Genomic DNA, 22580 nt, shown 5'->3' with positions numbered 1-22580 from the left:
CTATATTTGAACAAATAGAATTAGAATCTATTCCAATCACACCGTCGAATACTAATTTATGCACATAAGATACCTGAAAAGTCACAGAAACTAATAGAACCGGTTGCATTAAATCCATGTATTTGTTTTTTTTTTTTTTTTTTTTTTATACCCTGAACCCATTTTCAATGGGAAATCAGGGTATAATGGTTTTGTTGAAATGTATGTAACAGGGAGAAGGAGGCGTGGCAGACCCCACAAAGTATATATATTCTTGATCAGGGTGACGAGCTGAGTTGATTTGGCCCTGTCCGTCTGTCTGTCCGTCTGTCCGTCTGTCCGTCTGTCCGTATGTATGAACGCGTCGATTTCAGAAGATATAAGAGCTAGAGACTTCAAATTTTTTTTAAAATGTCCGTAATTACAGCGCGCATATCAAGTTTATCATTAAAATTCGATAACTCATCCCGATCTTTTTTTATCGATAAAAAACCTTATCGAAAACCAGTTATAAAATTATATCTTCTACACCTTTATTGCTAGAGTCTCCAAATTTTTAATGTATACTTATATGCAATTTATACAATTTCGGTTTTTGTTAAAATTTACCCCCCACCCTTAAATTCACCCCCTCACCCTCACTTTTGTAAAAAGCGTATTTCAAATACTAGAGACTTGTGCTTTGGCAATTACATGCATATCTATGTTATTATCATAATCTGAAAGTTTCATGAAGATCGTACGTCCATAAAAAAAGTTATTAAACAATTAAGTTCTCATAGTAAGCGCACACTGCAGCCCATGCGTGTTTATGCGTGGGTGCTTGTGCGTGTATGTGTGTGTGTATGTGTGTGTGTATGCGTTTGTGTGTGTATGCGTGTGTGTGTGTGTGTATGTGTGTCTGTATGCGTGTGTGTGTATGTATGCCTGTGTGTGCGTACGTGCCTGTGTGTGTGTGTGCGTGTTTCTTGTGTAAGCTGAAAGACGCGAAAAATTATTGAAATATCTATGAAGAGCAGAACTCTGGCTTGGTTTCGTTTCGTACAAATATTGCTTTTCTCTTTGCTAATCGGGCTCTATTTCAAGCTCTGACACAAGTCGCATTTTAATTTGGATTAAGGCTGCTTATATAACTTAAGTATTTAAAATATATATTTATATATATGTATATATGATTATTTAATTTTTATTTGTCTGTCTGCTTCTATTCATTTGTACAATTGGCATACATCTAAATAATTATACACTTATTTAACTGATCTTAACTTTTTACTAACTTATTGTTGAACACAAACTCGTTTCTTTTGCCTTGGCATTCAAAATTTACATTGTGCGATGAAGTAATCCGAGCTGACTTAAATATAGACTACATTCCCGAATAAGCTGCCGGAAACTCGAATGGAACTGATACAGTTAGTCGTCGTCAGGCGCGATTGTAGTAGAACAACTTGTAGATTCGCCAATTAGCTAGCAAGAGATGACCGAGGAGATATGGGAAGCCCAAAAGGCAGCGGTCGAAGTGAATGAGCCATCGCCTATGAGTAAAGCCCCACAGGGTCAAATCTCCGGAGTGATTAACCGTAAAGCCACAGACAAATTGCCAACGAAAATAAAAAGATAAATATTAATGAAATGCAAAATAAATAAACAAATATGATTAATTTATAGAATGAAGATATTTTCAACATAAGAAATGATAAAGTCTCTAAATTCGTCGAAAGATTTGGCCCGTTAAGGGGGAAATCCCAAATGGAAACGTGTTCTATTTAAAGCCCAAATATGAGTATTTAGTTATTACGTGAGTTAATACGGATGAAGAATTTAACCGTAGCATACCCTATTTTGTTTATTAATTAACACTTGAGCCGAGGTCTTAATAGTAAACACGAGATACTTATGTTAAGCAAATTTGTTTGTATTAATTGAATATGTTAAAAATTTAAATTTATATTTAAATTTATATTTTTCAGAAAGACGAAATTTGTATTTGGAAATCGTAAATTTTCGGTCTAATCAGCTACGAGAGGCTGGAATCCCACTTATAAACGTGTTCCACTTAGACAAAAAAAATATATATATATTATCTATGTAGTAAAGTTCAGAATAAACATTAATGTGTTTATTTATAAAAAAAATAATAATAATAATAATAATAATAATAAGAATATTAATAATAATTCGTCTGGAAATAGATTTTTCAGAATATTAAATATCAAAAATTTATATAAAAAATTAATAAAAACATAATTCTTATTTAATCTTAAAAAAAAAAAAAGTTGATTGTCAAATTAAGGAGGGGAAAATTCCATAAAGAAACTGGTTCTTAGTGAGTCCCTTAAAAGGGCAATATTTTGCATGAAATTAAATTAAATCAATAGAATAACAGACTCCCAGATACCCCATATAATATATTTATATATGCAAAGTTCACTAGAGATAGTTGAAAATAGAAAACATAAAATATTACAATACAAAAAATTATAAACATAATAAATAATATATGTTAAACACTTATTTAGTATTCAAAATTACCTCTCTGAGATAAGATGCGGGGTATATGTTGAATTCGCAAACTAGTTTTGTTAAGAACTCTTTGCTTTACAGCGAATCCAGGGAGATGAGCAACGAATGCGATGTAAAGAGAACTTTTTCAAGCGTCAAAATGAAATATGAAAAATGAAAAATGAGTTTACATAAAACGCATGTAAATATGAATTAATGATATGAGATGCTGTTTTAGCTCAATGTGCGGTTAGCATTGAGTGCGGCTTGATTAGAAAGACGTCATCCAACTTTGAGCCCCGGCAGCTGGCTAATGCGAATATTCGGGGCTTGGCAAGGCCAATTTCCAGTCAAGTTAATTGCGTGCTAATCGGATGCAAACTTTTATTGATACCTCTCAAATTAACAGTTGGCTAAAATAAAAGAACAACATTCAGGTAATATAATCGGTTTGAGAATTGCGATCCACTGTAGTTAATGGGCATGGGTCAACATTTCTGCGATTGGGAATGCAGCTGCTTGGCTGGGCCCTTCGCTGCGAACAGGTTTTTGCACGCATCTCCTCTTGTATATATGGCCCATTGTCCGAGCGTGAAGGTTAACCAAGCCCGGCTTGCCCTGGGCACCGGCTTGTCTGAGTAATCGAGGGCTCTGCTGAGCGACAACCGGGAGTGCGATTAGTTAGCGGAACTGCTCTTCATGCGTTACGTTGCGATCAGATAGCGCATAAATAAAACATCATACTAAATGTCGCGCCAGGGCGCATTTATATCGATTTCGTATTTCATTAATAACCATAAAATGGCAAATAATTTTGATTTTATATTCAACAGCCACGCCCGCTTTACCAACCTATAAAGAGCACCTCTGTTCGATAGGCATACAAGAATAATTTGTTGAATAAAATATCATAGATATTTTATTGCTTAGCATATTGACTACGCCCTAAATTAGAATACTCCACACGTCTAATGGGTATGTTCAGATTTCTAGCCGGTAGCTGTGCAGCCAGGGTATTAAGCAGCCAGTACTCGGCTGTCAGGGTATTCAGCTGTCGATAGACGCAACCCTCTTTGGAATTGAGAATATTTGAATTCCTGTTGATAACTCGGCATTTTATTGTGCTTAAATCTATATCGCTGTGGCAACTGACGAAAAAAGAGCGAGCAGAATAATTTTATGAGTGTGTCGTTCTGTCATAGCCGGTTAACCAGCCCAAGATCAGGTTCGGGTAACTTTTTTGGCATCGGCACTGTCGTTGTTGCTATTATTGAGAAGATTCTTCTGCTTCTTCTCTTGCCGAAGATCAGCTTTGGCATGTCGAAGCTATCCTGAAACGATGCGGCCCGACGTATAAATAATGTCTCGCTTTTCATCGCCAAGCAGTAATACTTAACCTTCGTCGGGTGAATTTGGAGCTGAGCAAAATGGTAAGTCAAAAAACGAGGAGAACAAATATGTGAATCAAAGAGCTCTAGCGACACAGCTTACTTAACATCGGATTATTCTGCGATGCAAATATCGATAGACGTGCCTATATCAGTCATCTAAGTTCTCTCAATCGCTTGCCTAACTTGCAGAAATTCCTAATCGCCCTCGCCTTGGTGGCAGCCGTCAGCGCTGACGTTTCCCACCTGTTCTCCAGCAGTGATAATCGGCAAGCGGATGGTTACCACTATCAGCAACCCAGTCAGCCGTTCGTCATCGATGTGCCCCAGGTCATCAAACAAAAGCAGGTGGTCTACGAACAGCAACCTCAGGTAGTCTACAAAAAGCAAAACCAGGTCATCTACGAGCAGCCCGCTCCAGTGGTCGTCCAACAGCAAAACAAGGTGGTTTACGAGCAGCCCGCTCCAGTGGTCGTCCAACAGCAAAATAAGGTGGTTTACGAACAGCAACCTCAAGTGGTGTACCAAAAGCAAAAGCAGGTGATCTACGAACAGAAACCTCAGGTAGTGTACCAACAGCAACCTCAAGTAACCTACGAGAAGAAAACTCAAGTAACCTACGAGCAGCCCGCTCCAGTTGTCGTCGAAAAGCAAAATAAGGTGGTTTACGAACAGCAACCTCAAGTGGTGTACCAAAAGCAAAAGCAGGTGATCTACGAACAGAAACCTCAGGTGGTGTACCAACAGCAACCTCAAGTCACCTACGAGAAGAAAACTCAAGTAATCTACGAACAGCCCGCTCCAGTTGTCGTCCAAAAGCTCATTTCAAATACTCCTGCCGGCATCCTGAAGAAGGATGGATACCATTATGAAACGCCTAAAATCGTTTTCGAGCCAGCGCCCAAACCAATCCAAAAGGTTGTGATCCCACCTAAGCCCGTTAACGACTATCTGCCCCCTAAGAAGATTGTGCAGCCAATCTACAAGCCAACCCCTAAGATCATCATCGATCCTGTGCCCACTGTTAAGCCTGTGGTGCCGATCTACAAGCCAACCCCTAAGGTCATCATCGATCCTGTGCCTGTGGTGCCAATCTACAGACCAACCCCGAAGGTTGTGATCCCACCTAAGCCCGGTAACGACTATCTGCCCCCTAAGAAGATTGTGGAGCCAATCTACAAGCCAACCCCTAAGGTCATCATCGATCCTGTGCCCACTGTTAAGCCTGTGGTGCCGATCTACAAGCCAACCCCTAAGGTCATCATCGATCCTGTGCCTGTGGTGCCAATCTACAGGCCAACCCCAAAGGTTGTGATCCCACCTAAACCCGGTAACGACTATCTGCCGCCAATCGGCTATACTTACCCCAACAATCCTCAGCCATCTTTCGATTATTAAGGAAAGCCTATTGTATTTAATTTCCTCTTCTAGTATTAGATCCTGCATACGAATTCCTGATGATAAAATGAATTGAAATCGAAACACGAATAAAAATGATAATGAAAAACTGAAATGAAAAACTAGTTTACAAAAATTCGGATATTTCTATAGCACAGCAAAATAAAACTTTAAAATCTGATTAGGTTGAAAAAGAGTTTCCCAAACTGGTTACTGTTCTTTTGAAGCTTCATTTGGGAATTATAAAATATTAGAGTGGAATCGCCAAAACTGTGTACTTTTCCTATCCAATAAAATCTCCAAAACTGATTCTTAAAATTAAGAATTTTATTATTCTTCTCTTAAAAATAAATAAATAAATAAATAAAAATTATTAATATTAATATTAATAATAATTAGAATTTTAAAATATAAACTGCTAAAATATAATTAAAAACGAAAAATATATATATATTTTACTTTTATAACATTTTCTTAATTGAATTAAGTTGTATTTATTTTATTTTAATTTATACTTTCATGTGCTCTATTATTAAGATTTCATCTTTTTTCTACAGCCCATTTTTATACAACACAATCTCTTCAATAACATCTTGTCTAAAAGTATGCTTGATTCCAGCAACCGAAATCTTATTAGCCAAGCCAAAAAGTAAACTCAATAATAATTCTTCAAAAAAATAAATAAATAAATATGTATATGAATGTTTATCAGAACTAAAAATGGCGACTAAAGACCAAGGCGGCTCAGAGAAGAGAGAGCAGCGCAAAAGGTCTTCGAGAGCAGCTTAAGACCAGCTTGAGCTACGTTTGGGTGGCTTATTAAATCTGGTTTTCATTTGCTGCAGACAGTAGGAGTTGGGCGGAGGCTCGCATCGATTGCTGTACGCTCATCGTGATCCATTGAGGGCTGAGTCAAAGTGTCAAAGTTGACAGAGACAAATGGCTCGAAGCGCTAATTGAAAAGGAAACGTGGTGAAGGTGCTGACAGCAGCTGTTTTATATGTGCTGAATATGTGGAGTCGTATTTGAATTTGGATTGGCTGCACAATTAGCCACACGTGATGGATGCTGGCGCACATCTGGCAGCGCATAGAATCATTAATTCGATAGTGAAGACAAGAGACAAGAGACAAAGCCACAGCGCGCACTGACACTTGACCCCACACAAAAGCCGAACACGTCTTGACCTTGACAATGATTCGATTCGATTCGTTTCGATTGGAGTGAGCGCTGGCAGCTATGGCCCCAAACATTGCCAGCCAGAGATGTAGCTCTGTTGTTTATCTAGGGCCGCTCTAACTATCGAATTGCTGTTGTTTGACAAGCAACAGCAGCAGCAGTAGAAGCAGAAGCAACAGTAGAAGCGGCATCAGCCACAGCCACATTAACAACGTCAACAACATTAACAACATCAACAACATCAACAGCAGCAGCAGCAGCAGCATCAGCTTCATCAGCATCATCAGCAACAGCGCAATTAATAAACGGAGCTAAAAAACAAACACGATCGACATATAGAAGTATAAATAGTTGGGGTATCGGCGCCAATGCCTGCATTCGCTCGAACCCCGTCGCTGGCAGCTATAAAGCATTCAAGTACATTCTATTCACGTCCTATAGGCATATTCCCCTGTCAAGATGGTAAGCCATTATCGCACGTATTCCATTACTCTTATTATTATTATTACTATCATTGGTACTCATAATTGTTATGGGTCTCAGCGATTGTTTATTTGGGCTCTGCTGGCGGCGCTTTGTCTGCATTACACACGGGCGGATGTCTCACAGCTCGTTAAGTCGGGCAACGGCTTTGTTTACGATGTGCCCAAGGTCAGTGAGCTAGAACTGGAGCTGAACAATGAGTTCCCCACTGGCCAGGAATTCCCACAGGACGCCATACCCGTCGCCCCCTCCGATGCGGAACTGGGACAGGCCGAAGCCGTCGAGCAACTGCCCCAGCCATCCGCTGCCAGTGATGGCAGCGCTGCCTATGCCTCGTCCAAGGGTCACGGTTACGCGTATCGCGTGCCCAGCAGACGCTTCAAGAGCTAAGCGCATAGCTATTTATAGATAGTTTCTACTTGTTTCTACCAAAGTCTTAAAACACTAAAACCGTAATAAAATGTGTTGAAAACAAACAAAATAAATATGAGCCTTAAAAACTTCCTATATGAAATCCAAAGTCCATTTCCGATACTTAATTGACGAGATAAGTGTATATATATAATTATTCAGTATTATAACTATATATTTATATATTTGATTTATTTAATTACTATAGCTAAGTATTGGTATAGCTAATCAATAAATTGAGCCCATCGAGTAGAGTTTCTTTTGCTGCAGACAAAATTATTCTTTTCATCTTTTGAACAAGAACAGACAAGAGTAGTCTTGGTTTGGGAATTGGTTTTGAAAAGAGTCCATAAGCCTTTAGTGACAATATGATAATATGCCCATTGATGCTTAAGCATCGTTCAGGGCGATTCTTTGTTAACCTTTCACCGTCCAAGGGCTTCTCGGATTGCCTTGGACAGCGCTTAGAATGAAAACGATATTGAACAGAAAAGAAAAAAAGAAACACACACACACACACTACACAAAGATGTGACTCTTGCGCTCAATCCTAATAAACACATAGCTCTATCTGGTTTTTAATTCTTTTTTGACTAAAAATAAAAACATACAAACGAAAGACAAATATTTTTGTTAAACCGGTTGCAGTCTGAGCAGTCAGCGGCAATTTCGCACATGCTTGAATTTTTGACATGCTCGCGCCTATCAATTTCTGAGGGCAAGTGCACAATTTTAATTCAATCGTTTACACAAATTGCGCAAAATGGTGGCCAAATGCGAGCAGCGCGAATCGAGCGCACGCCACAGCAATCGATTTTCAAGCAATTTTTGGTAATCGATCAAAGCCAAAGCCGCTGGCGGTTCAACAACCCGCATTAATTAGCTAAGCCAAAAACGAAGATGTCTTGAAATCGAAGCTATAAACAAAGCAAGTGGGCACGCTGGAGGGGAGTGCTGATGGACTATGAGATGCCACGTAAAATTTGAATATGAAAATATGAGAAATGAAAAAAAATGCTAGATGATCATCACTGAACAACGAGGGACATTTGAGCTTTCACATGACTTAGATCATTATGACCTTTGTGAGTAATATGCAGAGTATTATCGGTCTACTAGCACATCATGGCCAGTCAATCCAAGTACAGGGTATTCAACAGTGATAGTTGAAACAGAGTCAGGAAATAGGAGCGACTTATCTACATGATCTTCACTGATTTATTATCTGTTCTATGACTCCACTCGAGAATGCCCACTCTCTCGGCATATGTAGGGTATTTAAAAAGTGATAGTTGAAACAACAGCCGCATCAAAGTAGTTTTATGATCTTCATCTGATCTGCGATCTGCATGTAAACTGTTTCGTGTCTGCTCGACAAATTAGTGAAGAATTTTTAGTGCTGGCAAATGTGTCGCACGTTACGGCGTATCAGCTGAGGCTTACGCTAACGTCAGACGTAGGCGTCCAGCTAGGCATTTGGAATAGGTAGCACAGTTTTGATGTGTGGCTTAAGTACTTCTTTAATCCGAAGACTTCCGCAAGCTTTTCAGAGACAACTTCATTGTGCGCGCGAGAATTTGGCGGCCACTCGAGCTGCTTGAGCTGCTTGAGCTGCTCGAGACTCGGTAATTATTATAAATGAAGTCTAAATGATTTATGACAGGCAGCGCAGTGCGCTTACAACTGAAATGCTCTTTTGGTCAGCTCGGAAGCGTGGCATTGTGCTCAGCTAGACAAGAATACAGTTGAGTGGCTTTAGGCCCGTCTCATGACGACGTTGATGAAAATGCTCGACGAGCATTTATGTTATGTTATCTTATGTTGACGTCGCACACAAGCAGCGAGCGAGCCACAATGTGCATAATGATCACAGCTAGCAATATAGATAGATAGATACAAATATACATGCACACATGGACAGATACAGATACTGATTTGGAGAATACATAATAATCGAGCAACGGCATATCGATTTAAATAATAATAATTGGCCGGCCTTTTGAGCCATGGACAGCAATGCCAGCGAGTCTAGAATTGTGACTATAAATAAACAGGTGCCACAACGATTGGTCAATCATTGAACGTCTTCGAGTCCAAGGTGTAACATGGTGCGTACCTCTCTGCCCAAGCTCCATTGCATCGCCAGCTGAGCTCTGTTTCTTCTTAATTACAGAACGCATTCCTTAGCCTAGCACTGGTCGCCTGCACGCTGGCCCTAGCCGTTGCGGATGTCTCGCATTTGCCGCTGCAGCAGCTGGAGGGGGAGCATGGCTATGGCTATGATTATCCCAAGCCTGTGGTGCCGTTTGTAATAGCCAAAAGCACCACACCAGCGCCCACGCCAGCGCCCACGCCAGCGCCCACTTATCTGCCACCACCGCCACCGACGCCAGTGCCCACCTATCTGCCACCACCGCCGGCGACAACAAGATCGACAACGACAACCACCACGACCCCAGCACCGACGCCAGCACCCACTTACTTGCCACCACCAAAGCCCACCACAACCACCACCACCACCACCACCACGACCACAACGACGCCAGCACCCACGCCGGCACCCACCTATCTGCCGCCCATCATTGTGCCAGACCCCGAGCCGGGCTACCACTACGATGCACCCGCCGAGCCCTTCATATTCTAAGCTGCACCGCCTCGCACCACACCTGACACTGTCCGACTGTTGACCCGGAATGCTGTTTGTCCCGTTTACCTAGTCGTTGGTATTATATAAGTCTCGATATGTTAAATAAATCACATTTGTTAGCCAATTGATCGCTTCCCTTGATTTCTTGATATCTCTCGCTCAATTCCAATCACAACCAATTGTCCAATGAAAATTTTCTGCTCTGCATATTCATGAGTGGAGCGAGTGGTGTGAGATTGAGGTTTCTTTTTGTTGGGCTTTTTGTGTTGTGAACTCAATTAAGAGTCGAAAATTGGTTTTAATTGTTTTCACCCAAAATATATGTGTGGAGCTCTATCAAAACAGGCTACGATAAACAAACACACGGCAATAATTGGATCCAGCTTCAAGTTCAAGAAAACCAAGAAAAGTGTGAAGCGGGCAAATTATGCGTTGGCCTTCGCTCGCTCTCACTCTCGCTCTCGCTCTCTCTGTCAACAACAGCAACAATAGCAATTATTAATTATTTCCCAAATGTTAAACTGGGAGCCAGCCAGTATCAGCTGCATTCGCTGCTGGGGCATCGCTGTATAAAAGCCAATGGCCCAGCTGGCCAAGACATTACTTCCAGTTGTTGGCAGAGCGCAGCAGCATCTGCATTTGACCAGCAAACAGGCAATCGGAGAAACCCACTCGAAATGGTATTTAGTTAATCATATATTCGTTTACCTTTGCTAATTTTCCTACATTTCCTTTGCAGAAATCATTCTGCATCCTGTTGGCCCTCTTGGCCGTCTGTTCGATGGGACGCGCCGATGTGTCGCACCTCTTTGGTGGTGGCAATCATCATCAGCACCACGAATCGCATCATGACTCGCATCACAGCCACCACGATTCGCATCACGATGCCCACCACCACGACTCGCACCACGATTCGCACCACCACGACTCGCACCACGACTCGCACCACCACGACTCGCACCATGACTCGCACCACCAGGACCCACATGCCCACTCGCACTCGCATGACGCCCATCGCAATAACCACGGCTTCCACATCGATCTGCATCTCGGTGCACTGCGTCAACAGCAGCCGAGTGGCTACAACTATGCTGCACCAGCACCACCACCGCCACCACAGCCGAAGCCTGAGTACCTGCCACCAGCGAAGCCAAGCAACACGTATCTGCCAGCTGCCAAGCCACAAAACAAGTACTTGCCACCCAAGGTGGCACCTACCTTGCCGCCACCACCACCACCCCCACCAGTGAAGACGCCCAAGGCGGAGTACCTGCCACCACAGAAGCCACGCACCAAATATCTGCCCCCAGCTCAACCTGAGACTAAGTACCTGCCACCCGCTGAGCCAGAGAAGACTTATCTGCCCGCTGCCAAGCCGCAGCCTAAGTACTTGCCACCCAAGATTCCAGCAAGCCTACCACCACCACCACCGCCACCACAAGTCGCACCCAAGGCCACCTATCTACCGCCATCCGAGCCAAAGGAAACCTATTTGCCTCCTGCCCCACCCAAGTCCAACTATTTGCCACCCCCACAGCCGGAGTCGCAGTACCTGCCTCCTGCTCACTCTGAGTCCCACCTGGCTCAGCCAGAGCCCAACTTTCACATTCCCATACCCTCCTACGCCCTACCACTGAGCCAATCCTCTGGTCGTAGCAATTCGGGCTACAACTATAACCAACCGCTGCGCCGCTTCAAGTTTTGATTTCTTTCATAGTGGAGCTTATTTAATAACCCCACACCCTCATACATACACACACATACCCATTGCATTTAGTTTAAGTTGTGCAAATAAAGCATATTAGAAAATCTACATAAATTGTTGTTGATTTAACCATAAAACTATTATCGCCTTCGATCGTAATCGATAATTATTTTGATATTCAATCCAGTTGTGAGTAATTATTAATAAGATTTCACTACATTAAGCTATAAGTAGCTTATTTACAATGAGCAGCTGGAGATCCAAGGCGAACCCAAGGCCGTTTGTAAAAGAAATTACGGCTAAGCTGAGACGAATTGATGGACTACCGTAACATCGGCAATCTACAGAGTTACTCTACATTAATCATAAAATAAAATTAAATAAATAAATTTTTAAAAATAAATAGTGTAATAATAATAATTATAAATAAATAATAATTCTATTATCATTGCCCCGAACACATTAACAGATATCTGATTAATGTGCGAACTCCATCAAACGATACTGCAATTGTTTTCGAAACCTTTACGACGGTGCTAAGACGTAGCTGTATATAGTTGCATTGCTAATCTGCTCCAATTCCATGCAAATCATGTCATGAATTTCATCAAGCTTTGTTCAGCTGCAAATGATCTTTCATCAGAGGCATTCATAAGCGAAAGCCATTATGGCTAATTGGCTATTGTCTAAGGTCAGCTTTCAATACGTATGCAGTAGTCGCTGTAGTAGTCGATATCGATGTAGATGTGTATGTAAGGGCCACATCCGAATTGGAAAAAAAAACACAAAAACAAAAGCATCTAATCAAACGCTGTCGCAGTCCATTTTCGAGAGCCAAAGCACGCGCTACGCGTAGCATCTGCATCTGAACTTCAGCACTTGCAGCTATTGATCGGCTCTATAATTATAGTGGTTTAGATAGGTTTGAAAATGAATAATGATGTCGGGCTGTCGTTGCGGTTGCTGTGGGAATTCATATTGATGCCCCCGTGTGGTGTCTGTTACAATGTAAACGACGAAGACAAAGAAGAAAAGGAAGAAAAAAAGAAACAAAAAGATAACATTAAACAAAATCGCTAATTGCCAATTGCAGCCGGCAGCCGATTTGGATGACCTCTTTCAGTCCCGAGATGATCGGCCAATCGATCGAGTGAGGCCAATCGATTGGCTTGCCTCGCAATCTTGGCCAAAACTAGTGAAGCTCGTAAAACACAAAAAGAAATCAATAAAAACAAATCTCTGCAAAGCCGAACAAAATCTATTTTAAATACTCATTTCAAACTGGGAGGCGTTTATAGCTGTCGGCGATTAGAAACAAAAAACCCACCGTTATAATTAAAGTGCCGAATATTTAATACTCTAGCAAAAAAAATAAAATAAAATAAATAAATTAAATAAATGAGCAAATATATATTAAATAATAAATAAATGAAACTGAAATGAAACCATGACAAGCATAAAAGAAAGAAAAAATGATTCATTTGATATAAATAAACAGTAACACGATTAAATAAGTAAATAATTAATATATCAAAGACTATACAAATAAAAAATAAAAAATTAATAAAAATAAAAAATGGAAAAAAAATAACAAAATAAAATAAAGTAAATAATATTTGAAGAAAATATATATGTATATATATTATCTGAATAATTTTATCTTCATTCAAAAATAATTTCAGGTAGAATTCAAAAACAAAAATTTAAATACATATTTATTAACTAAATTATACTCTCACCATTATTACTATTAATATTATTTACTACTTATTATTATTGATTTTTATCGTTTTTTTTTTTTTTTTTTTTTTTCTTCGAGCTATGCAGTTCTTTAGAAATGCCTCAATGTTAGGGTATTTGTATCTGTAACGCCTTAGTTAATACACATGTCCGCATCCATTCCTCAGGCTTATAATTAAGTGCAGATTTAATGTCCGCTTCATGCAGAGCGACAACAACGCTCGGCACATAAGGCGATTGGAAATTAAAAGAGAATTAATAGAATTTATATGCGAATGCCGTTAAAGGGGGGGCGCCGAGTCGAAGCTTAGCTTCGCTGCTGACAGCGATCAACGCACCGTCAGGCCGAGGCACTGAGCAACACCAAGACAGAGACGGAGTGAGAGAGGGAGACGGAGATGGAGACGGAGACGTAGACGTTGACTGCTCTATAGGTAGCGCGGTTCTCGTTCAATGTATAAATAAAGAAGCACTTGCCGGAAACTAAATCATTTCGGAGCTAACAACAGCATCGAGAACGTCGTACCGCCAGCCCAGAACAGCGATCCGATCAAAATGGTTTGTTTTTATACACAAAATTACTGCATTGATTTGTCCGCTTAACTCAATCTCTTTCTGGCATTAGAAATTACTTGTGCTAGCTCTGTTCGGCGTGGCGCTGGTTGCCGCCGATGTGTCCCACCTGCTTGACCACGATCACCATGAGCACCACCAACACGATGAGCAAGCACATCCCGGCTATAACTACGAGCCGCCGAGCATTCCATTCGAGCTGCCTACACCTGCACCCATTTACCTGCCCGTCAAGCAGCCGGAAGTGCCAAAGCCCACCTATCTGCCACCTGCGCAGCCCAAGTCCACCTATCTGCCACCTGCACAGCCCAAGTCCACCTATCTGCCACCCGCACCACCCAAGCCAGAGTATTTGCCGCCCGCACCACAGGTGCATGAAGCGCTGCAACCAGAGACCAGCTATTTGCCACCCACCCCAGTGGAGCCAACTTACAAGATACCCATTCCCTCGTATGCCGCACCACTCGAACCGAACAACGTCTACCTGCCACCACAGGAAATCGTGGAGCCACATAGCGACGATGGATACCACTATGATCCGCCAGCCACGCGCTTCATCTATTAAGCTATTACTTAAGCCATTATCTTAGCCATGTTTGCCAACTGATATTACTCCATGTGTATATGCCTGTAACTGTATAACTCGATTTCTCCTTGTAAATTATCCTGCTATTTATTTAGAGCTCCATCAAATAAATACCTAGAAAATTATTATATATATATTTTTTTTAATCTACTGTTGCGCAATGTTTCCAAGATAGTGATTAATGTTTACCTCACCTTCTAAATGTATAAATATAGTTTCGTCGTCCCGAGGGAAGTCAAGTTAATCGATTTCGATCTCGATCTCTTCGAGTCATAATGAAAATTTTGACTTTTAACAGAAGTGGATAGGCCAAAAACTAAGCAGCAGAATCGAGACTTAGAATGGGAACTTCCTCATATCAACTATTGTGAACTGATATTGAACTCGGTTTTCGGGGCTATAAAAGGTATTTCCATATAGAGAAATAGCTGGAAATACGATATGTAAATCGGACAAAAGTAAGCCCCTGTAATGTGAACTAGAGACTGGGACTCTTACAAAAATGTCTTGGGATTACAAATACACATGACATCTGCTCGAAATTTTAAGTGTTAAATATGATCGCAACGTTAAGAGCATAAAACGTAAACTTGACCTTTAGTGCTTGACGGGGAAACTCCACCTCAAGATCTAATTACGAGCTCAATTCGAGGGCCACGACAGCGTAATAATGCCTCATCGAATATCACTGGATTTTTTTAATTTTTTATATTACTCATTTACGGAGCTAAGTGAGTTTATTGGTTTTGTACCATGTCCGTCCTGCTGTTCGTCCGTTCGCCGACCTGATTATTAAAATATTTATATACTCCGGATCGACAATATAAGATCGAATAGAAATGACATATAATTACCAGTTAATAGTTAGCCTGCTAGCCTCGTCAATCGAGGCAAAGCGGAAAAATTGCAGTCAAACTGTTTTTGGAGCGATAATGAGTATTGTGTAGTCTGTGGCGCCCGACTGCAAGATTTTTTGTTATTTATTTATTTATTTTTTTTTTTTTTTTGGTTGATACTCGAACAAAACACTCGCCATAAACCGTTTCATTCAGCTTCAATGCGGGCGTCGTCTGTCCAGTTTTTGTGCTGTGCTCGAGATCGAACACCCACTATATGAAGGACGGAATCGTGATGGTATATCAAAAATTCTTGGCATATTGCGTGTTGATTTATTGAACCTTTAGCTCATTTGCTTAATTCGCGTGAGTAATTGAAGCCAAACAAGTTGATGTGGTGATTCGTTGTGGCACAGTACCCCCAATGGCGATGCTGCCGCTGATTTATAGCACTCACAATCGCTGCCATTGTTTCTGAGCGACAAGGTGTGAAGAATCTGCCCGCGCGCCTCCGCCCACATACATATATACAATATTATATGTATCTGCGTGAAAGTGAAACCTAATGCAAACAGGAAATAAATAACATCCACCGATTGCTTTTATTTTTGGTCTTAGTTGACAAACTATTAACGAGTCTTTATGGAAATTGAACATATGATCTAATACCGAAAGAAACCAGCTCTACAGGCTATCCTATCGGTATGTTAATTAATTTGATGATTTCGCTGGAATGGCTTAAATGTTTTCGTTTGCAGTGCTTATTGCTATCAGCTCCGTTTAAATGCGAATACACATAGACCATAAATTATATTTCAACTATCAGCGCAGTTGCCTATGTTTCGCATCGAGCTTGTCATTCGTTCCATTCGATTGGCAACTGGTTTCCAACATAATGATTTGATTTTATTTATGCAAGAATTTGCTAACATGGCAAACAAAAAGAGAAAGGATGAACAACTATTCGAAAATTGAAAATAGAACAGTCTTAAAAAATAAACAAATAAAGCCAAGTTTTTTGAAGCTCGGCGTACCGTCTCCAATCTATAATTCGGTACCTCTCTTGACCTCTTCCTTTATGGGTACAAAGACGCTTTTATTAGTTATTCTTTCAAATTGGAGTACTTCGCATAAAAAAGCTCGACAGCGGATTCGATTCCACTCCAACACTTTAAAGCACACTGACAGCAGAAAATATTGCATGGACCTTGTCCGCAGCAACGCCCTGCCTTACGTGGACCACCACACAACTGTGCGACACATTTGCCTTCCCTTAAATATGCTGGGTAGTATCGTTCACACTTATCGTTGGGATTTATAGAAAAGTGAACCTGAATTGATTTACAGCATATCGCATTTGTACTCCACGTCCACAGAGACAACAGTTGTATCAAGATCAACGACAGATGAGCTATAGACATCGTTAGTATTCCAACTCAAAACAACTAACAATTGCCCAGTCGTTAAAAGTGAGCCTGGGCTAAAACTGTAACGAAATTATAATATCGTTTATTTTATAAGTGTGGAAAATGGGAATGACTGAACGAATGAGGTCTGACTAATCTGGTCCATAGTAGCTTTAAATATACATATTTATTTATTGCATCCATTGAGGTTGATTTTAATAATATGGAATTTTGCGAGGCGAGCAATTTGGATGTAATATTCATCTATAGTCTTGAAAGAAATTTATCGAAGCTCTTGTATTAAATAAATTATATAAATTATAGAATTACAAAAGTAACCAAATATTTGATAGCGATATATTCACAAGGCGTTAAATTAATCTAGTAGCCTCTTAGCCATCTCAAGTCAACCTTGTTTCAGATAAACAGTCTCCCCATTACGAAGAACTTTTTATTTCGTCATATTATGTAAGCCTCATATTTTTCGTAAAATTGTTTCACAGGATCTCCAGGCCAGCAGCCGCTATAACAATTGCAGCAGAAAATATTGCAAGATCCAATTCCACAGCAGGGCACAGGGGTACGAAAACCGCCGCATGTTTCCACTTTACATTTCCAAAAATAGTGGAATGCTGGAGGCATATCTGTACAACTAACTCCATTTGAACGAAATACAAATTCTATGCTCTTACAGCATTCTGCGTACGCACTCTTCGTCCCAAGAGACAACAGGTGTATCAAAATCAACGGCAGATTTACGACTGACATGATTACGATTCCAGCTTATAAAGACCTCTGATATTCAAGTCGATGAAAGTGAGCCCAGGTTAAATGTGACGAAATTATAATCAAGTTTATTTTATAAGTGGAGCGAATAGGAATGACAGAACTAGTTAGTTGTGACTAATGAGTTGTTTTGATAATCAGTAAGAACAAAAAATCCTATCTGGTACCATTAAATGCTAAGTCGATCAGATTGCTTTCAGGTGTGTCCTTTTGAGTTTAATATTGCTCCAAATTTCTAAGATTCATGTTCGTTAGATAAACAGCCTCCCGATTACTGAGGAATTTGATTAAATTTGATTTGCTAATTCAGGAACAAGAAATCACTATGTGTCACATAAAAATCGTCAAAAGGATTTCCAGGCCAACAGCCCCGATTACATTTGCAGCAGAATATATTGCAAGATCCCGTTCCACAACAGGGCTGAGCTTTGTTTAAACCTCCACATACGCTTGCAGAACATTGCCTACATTTGTTATCTATACAGCAGGGCGGAGGCTTATCACTTCCACACGCATCTGTAGCGCAATACCCACCCTTTTCCTTTGCCGGATACAAGGCTTTACAAAGATCGTCACAATTTATACGAAAAGTAATGTACGTTGCAGGACAGCATATTGCACTTGCATTCCACGTCCACAGAGACAACAATTGTATTAAGATCAACGTCAGGTGCGATATAGACATCGTTATTATTCCAGCTCGATATGACTTCAAAACGTCAGGTCGTTCAATTTAAACCTAGTCTGAAATGAGACAAAATTATAATTGAGTTTGCTATAGAAGTGAGACGAATGGGAGTGACGGACGAATGAGGTCTGGCAAATCTGGCCCATCGTAGCTTTATATATACATACATACTTATTGCATCTATTGACGTTAATTTTAATAACAAGCAATTTACGAGGCGAGCCATTAGAACGTAATATTTATCGATATATATTATCGATCGACGGTCTTGAAAGAAATTAATCGAAATTCTTGTATTAAAAACCCAATATAGATTATAGAATTATAAAGGTAACCAAATATATTATATCAATATATATTTACAAGGCGCTAAATAAATCCTTTAGCCATCTGAAATCAACCTTTCTGGACTAACCTCGCTTTCAGATAAACCCCACAGGAGGGTTTAGGGGTATGGTAACCTTCCCACATGTTCACTTTACATTTCCAAAAATAGCGGAATGCTCAAGGCAATTTCGTAAAACTAGATACACCTGCACAAAATTAAAATTAATAATACTTGTACAGCACACTGCGTATACACTCCTCGTCCACAAGAGACAAGGACAGATCCATGACAGACATGGTTGCGATTCCAGCTTATATAGACTCCTGATTTTCGATGAAAAAAAAACCTAGGTTAAATGTAATGATACAATCACAATCTAAAAGTTTCATGAATAAAGTACATCCACAACAAACGTTATTAAACAATTAAATTCCCATAGTAAGCGTGTTTATGCGTGCGTGCCTCTACGAGTGTGTATATTTTGTGTGTAAGCAGAAAGCCGCAAAGAATTATTAAAATATCAATTGCTCAAACGGTTTAGGGCATCTCGTAGTCGAGCAGTCTCGACTATAGCTTTCGTATTTGTTTTTATTTAAATGTATTTGCTAATTGCGGATTAGCCGATCAGCATGTACCTTATAAAAATCCTTATATGGATCTCCAGGCCAACAGTCCCCAAAACAATTGCAGCAGAAAATATTGCACTGTCCAGTTCCACAACAGGGGCTAGCCTTGTTTAAACCTCCACATAAGCTTGCAGAACATTGCCTACACTTGTAATCTATACAGCAGGGCGGAGGCGGTACTTTTCCACACGCATCTGTATTGCAGTGTCCAGCCCTTTCAATTGCAGGATATATGGTTTTACATTTATCGTCACAGGTCATACGAAAAGTAAGTTCCGTTGCACGGCAACATACTGCACTTGAGCTCCACGTCCACAGAGACAACAGTTGAAACAAGATTAACGAAAGATACGATATAGACATCGTTATTAATCCAGCTCGATATGACTTCAAAACGTCAGGTCGTTCAATTTAAACCTATTCTGAAATGAGACAAAATTATAATCGAGTTTGTTATAGAAGTGAAACGAATGGGAGTGACGGACGAATGAGGTCTGGCTAATCTGGTCCATCATAGCTTTATATATACATACATACTTATTGCATCTATTGACGTTAATTTTAATAACAAGCAATTTACGAGGCGAGCCATTAGAACGTAATATTTATCGATAATATATATCGACACTCTTGAAAGAAATTAATCGAAATTCTTGTAAACAGGAAAGAAAGCTCTCTTCGAGACTGCTCGACTACGAGATCCCCTGAACGCTTCGAGCAACTGATATTTCAATAATTATTCGCACATGCACACACACACAGACACACGCACGCACGCATAAACACGCATTGGCTTCAGTGGTGGCTTACTATAGGATCTTAATTGTTCAATAACTTCTTTTGTGGATGGACTTTCTTCAGAAAACTTTCATATTAAAACATAGATATGCATTTGAAATACGCCTTTCACAAAGGTGTGGGTGAGTGGGTGAATATAGGGGTGGAGGGTAAAGCCGAAATTGTATAAAATACATATAAGTCTACATTTCGAATTTGGAAGCTCTAGCTCTAAAGGAGTGGGAGATATAAATAAATATCTAGTTTTCGATAGGGTTTTTAATCGATAATAAAATATCGGGAGTAGTTATAGATATTTAGAAAAAAAACTCGATGTATCACGTACAGCACGGACCTAGGAAAAAAAATTTCTCTCAAGCTCTTATATCTTCTGAGATCGACGCGTTCATACATACGGACGGACGGGCGGACAGACAGGTGGACAGGGCTATATCGACTCAGCTCGTCGCCCTGATCAAGAATATATATACTTTGTGGGGTCTGTCACGCCTCTTTCTGCCTGTTACATACTTTTAACAAAACCATTATACCCTGAATTCCCATTTTCAATGGGTTCAGGGTTTAAACAAAAATAAAATTATAGAATTATAAAGGTAACCAAATATATAATATCAATATATTCACAACGCGTTAAATAAATCTAGTAGCCTTTTAGCCATCTGAAATCAACCTTTCTTTCAACCTCGCTTTCAGCCCCACAGGAGGGTTTAGGGGTATGGTAACCTTCGCACATCTTCAATTTACATTTCCAAAAATAGCGGAATGCTCAAGGCAATTTCGTAGAACTAGATCCACCTGCACAAAATTAAAATTCTGTGCTTCTACAGCACACTGCGTATACACTCCTCGTCCCAAGAGGCAACAGGTGTATGAGAATCAACGACCGATCCATGACAGACATGGTTACGATTCCAGCTTATATAGACATCTGTTTTTCAAGTCGATGAAAGTGAGCCTAGTAAAATGTGAGCTTATATAGACATCTGTTTCCCAAGTCGATGAAAGTGAGCCTAGTTATATGTGACGAAATTATAATCAAGTTAATTTTGTAAGTGGAGCGAATTGGAATGACTGAACGAATTAGCTACGACTAATGAGTTGTTTTGATAATGAGTAAGAACAAAAAATCCTATCTGGTACCATTAAATGCTAAGTCGATCAGATTGCTTTCAGGTGTGTCTATTTGAGTTTAATATTGGTCCAAATTTGTATTGTGTATTTTGTATACCATTTCGATAAATCATCCGATAACCTTTTTATCGAGAGTAATCGAAAAATTTATTTTGTTTTTTTCAGCCTAATTTGAATAATTTTAGACCTGTATATACATATGATGAATACGAAGCACACACATTTCAACCATATGATTATCCTCTGAAAGTTTCATAAAGATAGTCTATCTGCAAGAAAAATTATTCAACTAATAAATTCTTTCTACTGCACAGTTAGCAGAGCGCGTGTTTATACGTACGTGTGGATCCACGTGTTTGTGTATGTATGCATAAAATAAGTGCAGAATGAGTAGAATATAAGCTTAGAGGGTTCAGGATATCTCCTAGTCGAGCAGTTGCGTCTAGAGCCTTCTTACTTGTTTTTTATACTCATTCACGAAAGTGAATAAGTATATTGATTTCGGCGGTAATGAAGCTAGAGACTTGAAATTTGGAACACATACTCGTGTATATCTCCGATTTATAAAGTGCTAAAATTTTCCCGATCCGCCCACAGCGGGCGTGGCAAACCGCAAAAGTTTATATCTCCTAAAGTATAATAGCGAGAAGCTTAAAATTTAAATGGTTAAGTTACCAGTAGCCTCCTCTATCGATGACGTAAAAATAATTTCTACACCTCGTTAGGTGCGTGGCATATCGAAAAATACCCTGTAATTTTCACATTTTTTGAGGGTAAGCATTCAAACTTTGCGTTAGGGTACCGTTATCTCGTTCTAAAAACTGACCAAAACGCCCAGTTGGCAAATCGGAAAAAACTGTACTTTCTACAGTATTAGGGCAAAACTTAACTACTAAATTGTTGATGGGATGTGAATGAGTATTCCGCAGTCGGTAACGCCCGACTGCAACGTTCTTACTTGTTTTTTTTAAGTCCGTATATATAGCGACGATATCGAGTTTACCTCCAAAAACCGATAAATCTTCCCATCATTTTTTTTATCGATTGAAAGCATTATCGAAATTAAGCGATTTAATTATATAGCCAACATCTTAAGAGCTAGAGTCGCCAAATTTTATATGTAAATTCATATGTACTTTGTAGAATTTCGATTTTTTTATAATTCACTCCCACCCCTTTCGCAAATGCACGCATTTTAATGATACAATCACAATCTAAAAGTTTCATGAAAAAAATACATCCACAACAAACGTTATTAAGCAATTAAATTCCCATAGTAAGCCCACGCAGCACTCAATGTGTGTTTATGCGTGCGTGCCTATATGTGTCTACGAGTGTGTATATTTTTTGTGTAAGCAGAAAGACGCAAAGAATTATTAAATATCAATTG

The 22580-nt window shown here is 39.8% G+C and overlaps 5 protein-coding genes across 6 annotated transcripts; all 5 read left to right on the top strand.

Moving 5' to 3' along the window:
- The first annotated feature begins 3755 nt into the window (after positions 1 to 3755).
- On the top strand, positions 3756 to 5389 carry LOC149269002 (uncharacterized). 2 transcript variants are annotated; one of them, XM_089466969.1, is made up of 3 exons: positions 3756 to 3911; positions 4062 to 4931; positions 5064 to 5389. In XM_089466969.1, exons 1-3 carry the CDS (start codon positions 3909 to 3911, stop codon positions 5265 to 5267), a joined length of 1077 nt encoding a protein of 358 aa, XP_089323095.1. In that variant the 5' UTR covers positions 3756 to 3908; the 3' UTR covers positions 5268 to 5389. The 2 variants fall into 2 exon arrangements, with proteins under 2 accessions (XP_089323095.1, XP_089323094.1); XM_089466968.1 differs by having other exon boundaries at positions 4062 to 5389.
- A 706-nt stretch (positions 5390 to 6095) lies between these two features.
- Positions 6096 to 7414, top strand: LOC149269001 (uncharacterized). The gene is made up of 2 exons (XM_089466970.1): positions 6096 to 6908; positions 6990 to 7414. The coding sequence occupies exons 1-2, from the start codon at positions 6906 to 6908 to the stop codon at positions 7317 to 7319; spliced, it is 333 nt and encodes a 110-aa protein (XP_089323096.1). The 5' UTR covers positions 6096 to 6905; the 3' UTR covers positions 7320 to 7414.
- Positions 7415 to 9166: 1752 nt separating this feature from the next.
- Positions 9167 to 10115, top strand: LOC149269000 (uncharacterized). Its single transcript, XM_089467903.1, has 2 exons — positions 9167 to 9448; positions 9514 to 10115. The coding sequence occupies exons 1-2, from the start codon at positions 9446 to 9448 to the stop codon at positions 9982 to 9984; spliced, it is 474 nt and encodes a 157-aa protein (XP_089324029.1). The 5' UTR covers positions 9167 to 9445; the 3' UTR covers positions 9985 to 10115.
- Positions 10116 to 10515: 400 nt separating this feature from the next.
- LOC108620601 (uncharacterized) lies at positions 10516 to 11806 on the top strand. Its single transcript, XM_018017503.2, has 2 exons — positions 10516 to 10667; positions 10727 to 11806. The coding sequence occupies exons 1-2, from the start codon at positions 10665 to 10667 to the stop codon at positions 11690 to 11692; spliced, it is 969 nt and encodes a 322-aa protein (XP_017872992.2). The 5' UTR covers positions 10516 to 10664; the 3' UTR covers positions 11693 to 11806.
- Positions 11807 to 13833: 2027 nt separating this feature from the next.
- LOC149268999 (uncharacterized) lies at positions 13834 to 14721 on the top strand. Its single transcript, XM_089467055.1, has 2 exons — positions 13834 to 13990; positions 14058 to 14721. The coding sequence occupies exons 1-2, from the start codon at positions 13988 to 13990 to the stop codon at positions 14568 to 14570; spliced, it is 516 nt and encodes a 171-aa protein (XP_089323181.1). The 5' UTR covers positions 13834 to 13987; the 3' UTR covers positions 14571 to 14721.
- Positions 14722 to 22580: the final 7859 nt, after the last annotated feature.

Source organism: Drosophila arizonae, chromosome 4 (genome assembly GCF_054131065.1).
Source record: "Drosophila arizonae isolate 15081-1271.41 chromosome 4, UAZ_ARI_1.0, whole genome shotgun sequence".
Taxonomy (NCBI): domain Eukaryota; kingdom Metazoa; phylum Arthropoda; class Insecta; order Diptera; family Drosophilidae; genus Drosophila; species Drosophila arizonae.
This window is presented reverse-complemented; position numbering and strand designations above follow the sequence as displayed.